The following is a 12691-nucleotide window of genomic DNA, read 5'->3' on the forward strand; positions in this document are numbered from 1 at the left end:
CTGAGTCAATTTTGGAAGTGATAATAGCTCAGGGTCAGAGCAAGTCATTTCATTTGAATGCTGATAGACAGCCAAGATTTTAAAGTTCACAGGACTTGGAAATCAGATTAACTTTAAATATAGCCATACTACATGGCCTGAGACAAGGCATGATGTGTCCAGATCCGATGCACAACTTACGCTGAAGTAAGACCCATCAAAATGGAAGGTGTATAAAATGGGAGAAGAAGATGGCACTGAAAAGAGCACTTTTCCCCACTGCCCTTTGCTTTGTTAAAAAAATAATAACAATGGGGGATCGGCAAGGTTTTTTACTGTAATTCAGCAAGGCAGATTTTTAAAGATGCTTTAAATAATAGCAAATCTGCACATTGGGCTCATTTGCTTTTAGAGCTTGTGTTTTTTCTGCTTTATTCTATTTTTATCCTGCACACCACTCCCATGGCTTCATGCTATGAGGTGATTTATAAATTGTAAAATATAAGCAAATAAATGTGACTTCACGTTACTAGCCATGGAGCTGCTCTAGTCCTGGGGAAAAGGCAGAGATTCCTCTTTCTTTTATGTGTGTGTATGTTGGGGGCAGGGCTTGCTCCTGTGGCCCCCTCCTATTTAATCATTACACTAGCCCTGCAAAGTACATTGAGCTGGAAGAGAGTCTCTGACCCAAGATCACCCAGTGAGCTTCATGGTTAAATGGGGATATGAACCTGGGTTGCCCCAGTCCTTGTCTGATACTCGATATAACCATACTGCGTAATGGTGGCTCTCTGTACATTTCTAAACAAACATATGAATCTTAGCCTAGATTCATAACGCCATCTGATTTTCAATTACAGTTAGTCACAGCAACGGGATTTATATCAAAAAGGGAGATTTAAAGTACTCATTCATACGAGATTTTAAGGAAATACAATCAAATGCTACAGGAAACTGCTGCCACGGGTTGAAAAATACCTGACATTTCCCCACGGCTACATGCACTTCAGAATATGCAATCATATGGTGAATAAGAAATAAAACACTTGGGGGAAAACAGCAATACATAAAATGGTGTATTGTGTTACGTCACATCTAAGCACAGTTATAAAAAATGTGCCTTGTTTCTTGTTTTTATGAAACTATGAATGTCAGTGATTTCTCCCCTTGATGAGTTTTAAGCATTTGAGCTTAGCATTTGTCAGTTGGTTGCATGTAGACTCTGAATAACTTAATGGCAGGATAGCATCTCCCACTTCCCGCCAATGGGAATATAGACAGCTCATCCACACTTCCACTTCCCCTGCTGTTTTCCCTGGGAAAACCCACAGAACTGGAGCAAATGTCAATTTCCCACCCCCCTGTCACACTCCTGATTGGCTTTGGTTCAATTTAGCACTAAAGAGCAGGTTTTCTAGATGAAAGCAATAGGGCAACGGCAAAACCACTCGGACCCCTGCCTAGACAAGCGGAAAACTACTTGGACCCATTCTCTGATTGTTCTTACTTGTGATCTCCCCGTAAGTGCATGTCAAATGGGGAATAAAGGATATTATCTATCGTATTTTTCGCTCTATAGGACGCAAAGGACCATAGGACGCACCTTGTTTTAGAGGGGGAGAACAAGAAAAAAAATCTCCCCCTCTCTGCTCAGCACCCCTTCAGCAAAGCGGCAGGAGAAACGGAGCCCGTTCCATTTCTCCTCCTGCTTGGCTGAAGGGATGCTGCGCAGCTCTCCCTCTCTGCTGAAGCCAGGAGAGTCTTGCTCTCCTGGCTTCAGCGAAAGGAACCTGAAGCCTGCGGAGTGCAGCGGGAACTCGCGCTGAGCTCCGGAGGCTTCGTGTTGCTTTCGCTGAAGCCTGGAGAGTGAGAGGGGTCAGTGCGCACTGACCCCTCTCGCTCTCCAGGCTTCAGCGAAAGCAACGCGAAGCCTCCGGAGTGCAGAGGGAGCGCTCCCTCTGCGCTTCGGAGGCTTTGCCTTTCTATCCCTGAAGCCAAGGAGCCTGCATTCACTCCATAGGACGCACACACATTTCCCCTTAATTTTTGGAGGGGAAAAAGTGTGTCCTATAGAGTGAAAAATATGGTATGCACGGAAGCTATTTAATTGCCGGTATGCAGAACTCACCTGTGAGTAATCCATCAGAAGGATGAGTCCTTTTACCACACTTATGGGGTCTCCAGTGGCTGAGAACATTTTAGACATGAGATCGCCATACCCTTGGAAAAAAGTAACGGGTCTAAGCTGAACATCGAACATGAGCGCTGACACACCAGCGAAAGACTCTAGATTTTCTTCACCTTCATCAGCAGATGCAGCTATAATGGATTCTAGGCCCTGAGCCTCAATCACCACCTAAAAGGAGATAGGAACACACAGCTTGCATGATGAATGATGACCACTTGCAGGCAAGCACATGCCATCCATACCTCTTTAAAGTCCACAAGGTAGCTGCAAAATTTGCCATCAGACCATGCCCTCCTTTTATATCTAGGTGTCCAAAAGCATGGCTCCTTTTAGGTCAGAGTTGCACAGAAAGTTTTATCAATGTGGCTTTTTCATCCAAGGGTGTGAAAAACTGCAGCTGCTGAAATTCCTTCTTCTGCACAACTATTAGATGGAATAGGCCTCTTCTCTTTTGCATCTGTACACTTGCTGTCTAGACTGGTTCACACGTAATGCTAAATCATCATGGTTCAATGCTACTGGGTGAGCCCTCAGAAAGTCAGAGCATAGTACAGTGGATGCTCAGATTGCGAACGTGATCCATGCGGGATGCACGTTCACAACCCACAGTGTTCACAACCTGCAGTGGTGCATCTGTGCACACGTGGGTTGCAATTCGGCGCTTCTGCGCATGCGCGACCGCCAAAACCTGGAAGTAACACATTCCAGTACTTCTGGGTTTCAGCAGGTCCATAACCTGAAAAAAACACAACTTGAAGTGTCTGTAACCCGAGGTATGACTGTACACCTCCAATGTGACCAGAGGAAAGCTGCCAAGATGACTGCCGATTTTCCTTGAATGTCATCTTAGCGTTATATACAAATCTGTAATTCTGGATTAAAAATAACTCTGTTCAATAAAGCAAACTGATAACTCATAGTTTGAAGTTATCTTAGTTTGAAATTTATTAGAACAGGATTCCTGGTTTGTTTGGACAGTAAGGATTTGAGGAAATTGAATGCCATCATAGGAGGGCGGGGGAGAACTAAGCAGGAGGAGAAGGCAGGTAAGGAACATGCAAGCCAGGCATTGGGCTTGGGCTTGTGGAGGTTCATCCACTTAGGGCTACACTGTGGTTTAGTGTTACATATAAACACAGCCTCTGTAAGAACATAAGAAGAGTCTTGTTGGATCAGACAAAAGGGCCATCTATTCCTGCACAGTGGATGCTCGGGTTGCGAACGTGATCCGTGTGGGAGGCACGTTCGCAACCTGCAGCGGCGTGTCTGCGCATGCGCGGGTTGCGATTCGGCGCTTCTGCGCATGTGCAAAGTGCGATTTAGCACTTCTGTGCATGCACACCTGCCAAAACCTGGAAGTAATCCGTTCCAGTACTTCTGGGTTTCAGAGGTCCATAACCCGAATAAGCACAACCTGAAGCATCTGTAACCCAGGGCATGACTGTATTGTCCAACCAGAAGACTGTGGGAATTTCACAAGCAACAACACTCTCCCACTGTCATCAAAAAACAAGAGCTCGAACAAAAACGGTAGTGCTACTTCTGTAACAAACCTTGGATAAGGGAACACTCTTAAGGGAGAGACCGTAGCTGAGTGCATGCAGAATGTCCCAGGTTTATTCTCTTGCATCTCTGATTAGGAGGCAGATAAGAAAGAGCTCTGCATGAAACCCTGGAAAGGATCTGCCAGTCACAACAGAGGGTACTGACCTAGCCAACAGTCTGATCCCAAACGATAAGGCAGCTTCTTACATTTCCATTTGAGGGGCTCAATCCACCAGGCACATTGGTTCAAAGTATGGTATAATGGAGCGACCACATTATGTCCAAGCTGCACACTTATACTTTTTCGCTGAGTTATTACTCTAGTAGCGCATGGGACTTACTTGGTTGGCATGAAGTTGAGCGTATTTATTGAAAAGAAAGATATTCAGGTTACTTCTTCTTAAGATTCCAGAGCCAGAGTAGAGTATGTCAAGGCTATATGTGGATGACACATCCGGAGAACCTTGATTAAACAGAGAGACAAGTTGTAAGGATTTCTGGTGAAACTGAGTGTCAATAAATGTAATTAAAACCTACTATCTAGTTTGTTAGTCACTTACGTGTTAGGTAACCCGAGAAAGCTGAGGAAGAACCTGTTTTCGCAAATCGGTCATAGTTATGAATGGAGATATCCTTCAGAGCTTTACGGATCATTTTGCTGAAACACAAAAAAGTGTCCTTAACCATCAGAAAATTAAATATCTTCTACAAATGGCAACATGCAGCAAATGGGAAGGTTTGTGTTGCTTGAGTAGTGTAATCAAAAGACCACAACCAGAAGATAAAAATGTTATTATTATATTGGCCTACAGATTGCAAAAGGTCTTAACCCAAAAGTTGCTGAAATTACTGATGATTCTGTAAAGTTCTAATCACTACATAAGAACCACTGGAAGAAATTGTTAGACGAAGTTGCTTATTTATGTTAGAAATTCACTGGTTAAAAGAACAGTAAAGGAATAACAATTATAGGAATATTCAGATGTGGTGAGGAGGCTTGAGGGAGGCAGCGAATGTGGCATTGCCACAAGGGCTCTAGGCCAGGCTTCCCCAAACTTGGCCCTCCAGCTGTTTTGGGACTACAACTCCCATCATCCCTAGCTAACAAGACCAGTGGTCAGGGATGATGGGAACTGTAGTCCCAAAACAGCTGGAGGGCCGAGTTTGGGGATGCCTGCTCTACGCCAAAGATCCTGGATTTTCTGGTATAGTAATAAAAACAACTGAAATGAAAAATTAACATCTCAATGTATTTTTTGTAGTCTACCTATAAAGAGAAGGATAATGAAATTATTTTAAATGTTAGATCTGCTAAGGGTCTTTCCCTTCTTTTAGGAAAAAATAACGAATCCATTAAATACCAGACTGATATTTTTGCCTCAGTACTTTGCAGTTTCTCCTGAGTCCCCCCGCCCCCCAGTCTGAAAAGGTGAATGTATACTGAACATGGTGAAAATGCTTCCAGTACAGCCCCCACCCCACCAAATGCTGCCCTTGCCTTTGCCCTGAAACAACACTATGCACAGGCAAGTGGAGAAACATAAAGAACAAATGAAACTTGATATACCTGGAAGGCATTTCAAAACGTAGAATGTCCTGGATTAGCGAAAGCATGTACTTATTCATTTCCAGAGGCAGCTCTCCAATAGAGAGCAGGAGGTTTTTTACTTCCATGAAGGACGGATTGTTGCTGAAGATGATGGAAGCTGCTGTGGTGCGTACCGTCTTCTCGTGAACTTTATGGTTCTGGTGATAAATCCTGTTCATGGTTTTCTTCACCTAATGGGGACACAATCGGGTCAAGTTTCATCACCTGTACATAATTGGCAGCATAACAGAAGCAGGAAATTTTATTTATCACCAATAAATAAAAACAGATCCATGGGCTGGCTTCTCAAGGAACAATATACAAGTATAGTACGAAAATTCACGAATATTATACCAGGACCAGTCCGAAACAATGGGACTCCTCCAGCCCCAGACTGGATGTGAAAGTATAACCAGGAAGAATTTCTGACTGACATGCAGCTTGTTCTGGGAGGTGGGGGGCATGATCGGAAATCATGTGAGTCATGAGTCTTGCCTGGAAGCTGTAGGAGTGAATGATAGATAAAATTCCCATATAACTACCCACCTAATTCTTCTTTTCACCCCTTCTAGAAACAGCCTCATGCTTTTTAGGGCTATAAGCCAGAATTGAGATAGCATTTTACAGCTTCTTGTGATATGCAGATGGATAGATGGACAAATATCTCCTACAATGCAATTCCTGCTCACTGGTCCAGGGCAGAGGACAAGGACCTAGTGCTACCTTGCCTATGTCCCTAAAATATCTGTCAATGAGGCTTATGGGAAAGACTTTGGGGTTGCTTTCAAAATTGTCTTCCCAGACTCTTCAGGACATAGAATCATAAAAAAAATAATAATGGAATATTTATCTTACTTAGAAACACCTGGTATTTTAATGAGGGACTACCAGGCAGGGAGAGACACATTATTTGAAATGTCCACCTGCGCCATCTTGTCTTTGGGCAATTTTCTATTATTTTACCTCACTGGTAATGAAAGAGTGGTGATATCTCTGCAGAGCAGAAGCAGCAACATTGCTGATGGGGCCTTCTCCTGACTCAGCGTATTTCAGAAGGTCTGGAATAGCTTCAGGCAAAACAGCATTCTTCAATGCCAGAAGGTAGACCTTCACTTCATCAGCCGTCTTTGCCCTGTTCAAACCTCCAGAGATCAGCTTCTTGGCTTCCATAACAGCCTGGAAAGAAAATGCAAAACTTCCTAAAACACTGTTATATTGAGGGGGTCAGCGGGGGTGGGGGTGGGGAATCCATGCGCTTGGGTAGTAAATCAATGAAAGTGAAACTTGGGAAATCTGGCAAAATTACACCTAGGAGTACAGCACATAGATGGATAGATGATAGATGATAGATGATAGATAGATGATAGATATAGATAGATAGATAGATAGATAGATAGATAGATAGATAGATAGATAGATGATAGATAGATAGATGATTGATGATGATAGATAGATAGATAGATGATAGATAGATAGATAGATAGATAGATAGATAGATAGATAGATAGATGATAGATGATAGATTGATAGATGATAGATGGTAGATAGATAGGATGAGTTCCTTACTGGATTCCATAAAATCTAGCAATATATACTCACTATTATCAACACAGCACCCAGCCTTGAGATCTTGAGATCACTGCAAAGAATCAAGTAGGTCTACCATTTAGGGAGGGGTAGTGGTGGCAGTGGTGGAAAGAGACACCAATGAGAGCAAAAGCTATTGTTGTTGCTGATACAGTATTAGATTTTATGTAAACCAGTGTGCTGTGTTGCTGTACAGAATATGGAAGTGACATGATCTCTTCACCTCAGAGGATTTGCAACCTTCATCAGATGGATAGACAGGCAAGAGAGAGGTCCGAAGACGTAACAGGTAAGGCAAAATAAGGATGATTCTAGAACAGTTCTGAGAAAGAAATGCTTCATGAGCGGGGAGTTGGCTTGGGGCATAAATATTGAAAGGCTGTTCCAGATGTAAGGAGCACCATGAAAGAAGCCAGAAAGATGGAAGCGGACAAAGAGGTCAGCTTGGATGGAGCTTCATATTTGCTTTTGTTTCCAGCACCAAGAAGAAAATACATACAGGCAGTTTGCAGCCTCCCTTGTCACACAGCTTTTTGATGAGGGCCCCAATAACGATGACAACTGTTTCTCGGATTTCGCTGCTGCCGATCTGGCTGTTATATGTATTCTGTTATATGATGAAGAAGAGAAGACATTATTGGTCTCTGCTGCTTAATCCTGACCCTTGGATGTATAGTCAATCCCCCTCAGATGTGTTTCACTGGGTTCCCTTTCCCACAGGATTATTCCTTCCCAGGAAAAGCTGGTGGTGTTTCAGACCAATCTCAGGTGCTTTTGTGTTCCGCTCTGAGGTTTGGTTGTGGAAAACGGAGTTCCTTATCGAAAAGGAACTCATTTCCCAGCCATGCCGTGTGCAATAGCCAAACAGCCGTTGTGAAAATATCTCCACAAAGAGCTGCAGCCAATCTGCTGGATGAGAAGGGATAAATGACATACAGTGGTACCTCGGATTAAGAACTTAATTCATTCTGGAGGTCCGTTCTTAACCTGAAACTGTTCTTAACCTGAAGCACCACTTTAGGTAATGGGGCCTCCTGCTGCCGCTGTGCCACCGCTGCGCGATTTCTGTTCTCGTCCTGAAGCAAAGTTCTTAACCTGAGGTACTATTTCTGGGTTAGCGAAGTCTGTAACCTGAAGCGTATGTAACCCAAGGTACCACTGTATTGAATTGCTTCCCATTGCAAATAATTAGCCCAGCCTACTGCTTCACAAGGCAGGTCAGGACATTCACTCACAAGGGTACACATCCTTGCTATTGTCTCGGTTGAAAGTGAGGCTCGTGGTAAATAAACATGAGGGCTAAATCAAAGCACTGAGTTCAATGGGGTTTGCTTCCATGTTAAGTACATAATATATCAGCCTTATGGTCTTGTTTTTAAAATGTACGAAGGGACTGCTGGAATCAGGCCAATGGCCCATCTAGTCCAGCATCTTGTTCTTCCAGTGGCCAACCAGATGCCTATGGGAAGTCTGCAACACTCTTTCTCCCTTGTGATTCCCAGCAATTGGCTTTCAGAGGCAGGCAGCTTTAACTCATTTTTAGTTTCATTGTACCGAGTCTCCATTCAGAAACAACTGCAAACAAATAAATACAGCCTCTGACAGTGGAGATAGAACACAGGCACCATGGCTCATAGCCATTGATACCATTATTCTCCATGAATTTGTCTAAGATCCCTTGTGAGAGTGAATTCCAGAGTTTCACTATATGCTGTATGAAAAAGTAACTTTTCTTCCAACACTGAGTTTCACCGGATGTCCCCAAGTTCTAGTGTGAAGAAAGAAGGATAAAAGCTTTTCTCTGTCCACTTTCTCCACACTTTCATGAGCTCATCTTCAACTCTTCTGAAAGACTGGGCAATTCCTTTTCTGAGCACGAAAAACCAATGTTCCCTTTACCACCACTGAGACTTACAATTAGAGATCTGAGTAGGAACTCGTTGGGATGAGAAGCAAATCCACAGGCATAGAGGAACCTCTCCTGAAGGACAGATCCACTCTTGTTCTTGAAATCCAGGAAATCCAGCATAGCTTTCAGAGAGGATGAAGTCTGTGCAGAGGCCACAGCATCAACCAACTGGGGACTGTATGAAAAGGGAAGGGATTAAAAAAAACAGGAATTATTTATTGTAAGGCATATTTTTTTAGCAGAGTGATGATTACGGCATCTCCAATCAGTTTATTGCATGAGGATAGTTCAAATGTCACCTCAGTCTCTAACATAATAAAGACACCAAGCAGCTAATTACATTTCCCCCCTCCTGCCTTAACCATGGTTGACAAATCAACACTAATATTTATCCATTCTTAAAGAAATTAGCCCTGAATGCTCACTGGAAGGACAGATCGTGAAGCTGAGGCTCCTCATTAGAAGAGAAGACTCCCTGGAAAAGACCCTGATGTTGGGAAAGATGGAGGGCACAAGGAGAAGGGGACGACAGAGGACGAGATGGTTGAACGATGTTCTCGAAGCTACGAACATGAGTCTGACCAAACTGCGGGAGGCAGTGGAAGACAGGAGTGCCTGGCGTGCTCTGGTCCATGGGGTCACGAAGAGTCGGACACGACTAAACGACTAAACAACAACAACAAACTTCAACCAGGTTATCTGCTTAATCAGGTTTTGAAGCTGGATTTAAAAGCAAAGTATTGAAGCCTGGCTAAGAAAGAGCTTGTTTAAGCAGTCACTGTGGTTGAGGCGCTGTTGCTTGGAAATGAAGGTTTGCTGCAATTCCACATCCTACTCCCAGTCTCTTAAATGCCCCGATGAGATTGGGGACACTGCATCTATATCAATCCACAGAGGTTTCTACTTTAGGAGGCAATTTAAAAGGGTTTCCAGGCCTGAGCACTGTGCCAAAGGTTATTATAGAAGCAAGGCCCCTACAACAGTGCTTTAATTTTCTGCTAACGTCAAAGAGAAGAAAATATTAGCTGTTGTAACTTAGGGACTCAGCTACACAGCTGCAAATAAAATGTTCTAAATGTGTTGTAAAGTTCAATATACAAATGTGACACTAGATGGCGAGAGTGAGCAATGAAAAAGTCAATGTATTTTTCAAAACGCTTTTTTAAAAAGCATTTTCACAGCTTTTTTATGTGTGTGTAGATTCCACCTAGGTAGATAAAGCTGAATGAACATGTTGATTCTCCTTCTGTCGATTTGCACATTTAAGATGGTTATGCTAGAGATGGAAAAATAGGTTGCCAGAAACTCACAGGACTTCCACGTTGCTTTCACTTCTCAGAATCTGAAGAATCTCTTCTGTCGTAGCTTTCCTCAAGTTCTGAATGAATGACAAAAATCCTTTCACAGCATCGGCTTTGGAAAGGTTTTCAGGTTCCATCTGTGGCCGGATAGTCTTCCACTGCTGAGTGAGCTGCCAAAAATGGACAAAATTGGTGGTAAATCTTCCCCACTGGTTAGTATTTCTATGTGCTGATCGCAACAGGTCAAAAACGCAACTGCATGTTTTCTGACAGTAGCTGAAATGAAAGGGACAACTTTAACACATTGGTCACCCAATACCTTACTGTTGCAGCCTGTCCCATGTCTTCCGTAGAACTAATTGGGAAGCAATGAGAAAGCAAATACAGTCTGTTCAGGAAGACTGGGGGGGGGGGAAGTGGCTTTTAGATGTATAGTGAATACACATGACCTTTTCTGTAGTGGGGATTCCATGCTTTTTCAGTCCGATTCCATATTTGCTTGGCTTTCAAAGGACAGCAAGTCTTACTTCAGCTCATTGCGCCTTGGGGTGATGATTGACAGATACATAAATATTTTTATCTGCAGCTGATGTTCTTTTTGATGCTGCCATTTTTTGATGCTGCCATTTGTTTGTATATTATTTCAACACAATGAGCATTTTAATACCTTATATAATGTTATGTTTTATACTATCGCTAGGTGCAGTTCGTTATCCATTAGTTTATATAGAATAAAGGTAAAGGGACCCCTGACCATTAGGTCCAGTCGTGGCCAAATCTGGGGTTGCGGCACTCATCTCGCTTTACTGGCCGAGGGAGCCGGCGTGTAGCTTCCGGGTCATGTGGCCAGCATGACCAAGCTGCTTCTGGCGAACCAGAGCAGTGCATGGAAACGCCGTTTACCTTCCCACCGGAGCGGTATCTATTTATCTACTTGCACTTTGACGTGCTTTCGAACTGCTAGGTTGGCAGGAGCAGGGACCGAGCAACAGGCGCTCACCCCGCCGTGGGGATTCAAACCACCAACCTTCTGATTGGCAAGTCCTAGGTTCTGTGGTATAACCCACAGTGCCACCCACCTCCCTTTATATAGAATAAGCAGGACCTAAATATATTAGCATATGCAAAAGAAATAAACCTGTCCCCTCCCCACTCTAAGCACTGGGGTGAACTATCCATGTTGCACAAAGCTAGTGCCACAGCAATGGATTCCCATTGCCCTGCAGAAATTATGAACTATATGCTGCCTAGATGCCAACCAACATTTTAAATCTGCCTTCTTCCCTGACAAGGACTCAAGGTGGCTTACAGATAAAAAATAACAGCTAAAAACATAGGGGTGGGAACAATCATGAGAAAAACAAAAGGTTGAACTTTGTCATTTCAAACAACCTTCCACAAAGAAACAGAGTGGGTATTTTGGCCTGTGCTCTCACATTTCATGCCTCCACTTCTGTTATCTAACATTATCTATAGCATTCCCCGGAAAAGGTGCAGCTGTTTTCCCTCAACAATATTTATTTCAGCTCTCTTTATCAGGAAACCACATCAATACCAGCTCAGCCTTTGCTAAAATCCTATCTCCATGGGGTCCGTATTGTGAAGAAACAGCAGATGATGCTACCCGCAAATAGCCCTCAATTTCAGCAGTACTGAGTTCATCTTCCATGAATTGTAGCTAAGCCATTAGGTAATTATGAGTGAGGTGGAGGCTATTTCCTGTGGATTAATGCTCAGCAGGGGTGTATTAATGACCCAGAACACAGGTGGAGACTATTAATCTCAAATGGTGGTCACTAATGTGCAAGAAGGCATCATTTTCCATTCTGTATTTGTAACACACAGCACTGTTTCCGTTTGCTCACCTTTTCCCAAAAACTACAGCTTGTCCCACTATCCACTATGGCAAAATTACATAACTTAGATTACTTAAGTACTTAATTATACTGTTATTACATTATCATACCCCCATTCAATGCAAAGGAAATGTAATGCAAATTGGTCATATAACCAATTATGTATTGTTTGCACACTGAAAGCAACAACGGCAAATACAGATTGTATGTGCTGGATTGATGTCTGTCTCAGACTTGGGACAAATAAGTGATGATTTCAGTTCCCATTCCCATCAGAATTCTCCAACCTCTCTATCAATGTGCAGCACAATGATGAACAGGGCTTTAGTGAAGCTTAGAATGGTCAGCAATATACTGTGAACTTGGGGGCTTGTGTTTGTAATCTGTATTATATATATATATATATATATATATATATTTGCTTTCGTAGATTTTCACGGGTACAGGAATGCAGGTTTTGGTGTCCTCGGGTGTCTTCCCGTGTAAAAGTTGGGGTGTCTAGGCGACGTTTCGACGAGGTCTCACTCGTCATCTTCAGGCTGGTGCTTTCGGCTTCTTGTTACTGGAACAGAGCGGGATCTCAATGTTTGAGTTCCTATAAATACTGTAGAGGGGGTGTGGTGTCTAGCCTCCAATGTTCTGGGCAGAGAGGAAGTTCCCAGGCTAGTGTGCCTTTTCTTCTTTTGTTCCTTAATTACTTGAGAGATACCTTGAGTGATTTCTTGAGTGATATCCTGA

At 43.0% G+C, this 12691-nt stretch overlaps 1 protein-coding gene across 4 annotated transcripts in view; it reads right to left on the reverse strand.

Annotated features, from left to right (window-relative positions):
- The window catches only part of MTTP (microsomal triglyceride transfer protein), a 37503-nt gene that overhangs the window by 3374 nt on the left and 21438 nt on the right, over positions 1–12691 (reverse strand). For all 4 annotated transcript variants that reach the window (XM_083756439.1, XM_083756441.1, XM_083756442.1 and 1 more), the window contains 8 exons: positions 10107–10267; positions 8803–8971; positions 7387–7494; positions 6264–6476; positions 5280–5491; positions 4273–4370; positions 4054–4175; positions 2108–2335 (listed from right to left, as the gene is read on the reverse strand). In XM_083756439.1, coding sequence (XP_083612565.1) covers positions 2108–2335; positions 4054–4175; positions 4273–4370; positions 5280–5491; positions 6264–6476; positions 7387–7494; positions 8803–8971; positions 10107–10267 — 1311 coding nt within the window. The remainder of the gene's footprint in view (positions 1–2107; positions 2336–4053; positions 4176–4272; positions 4371–5279; positions 5492–6263; positions 6477–7386; positions 7495–8802; positions 8972–10106; positions 10268–12691) is intronic.

Source organism: Podarcis gaigeae, assembly GCF_964106915.1.
Source record: "Podarcis gaigeae genome assembly, chromosome: 9".
Classification (NCBI taxonomy): Eukaryota; Metazoa; Chordata; class Lepidosauria; order Squamata; family Lacertidae; genus Podarcis; species Podarcis gaigeae.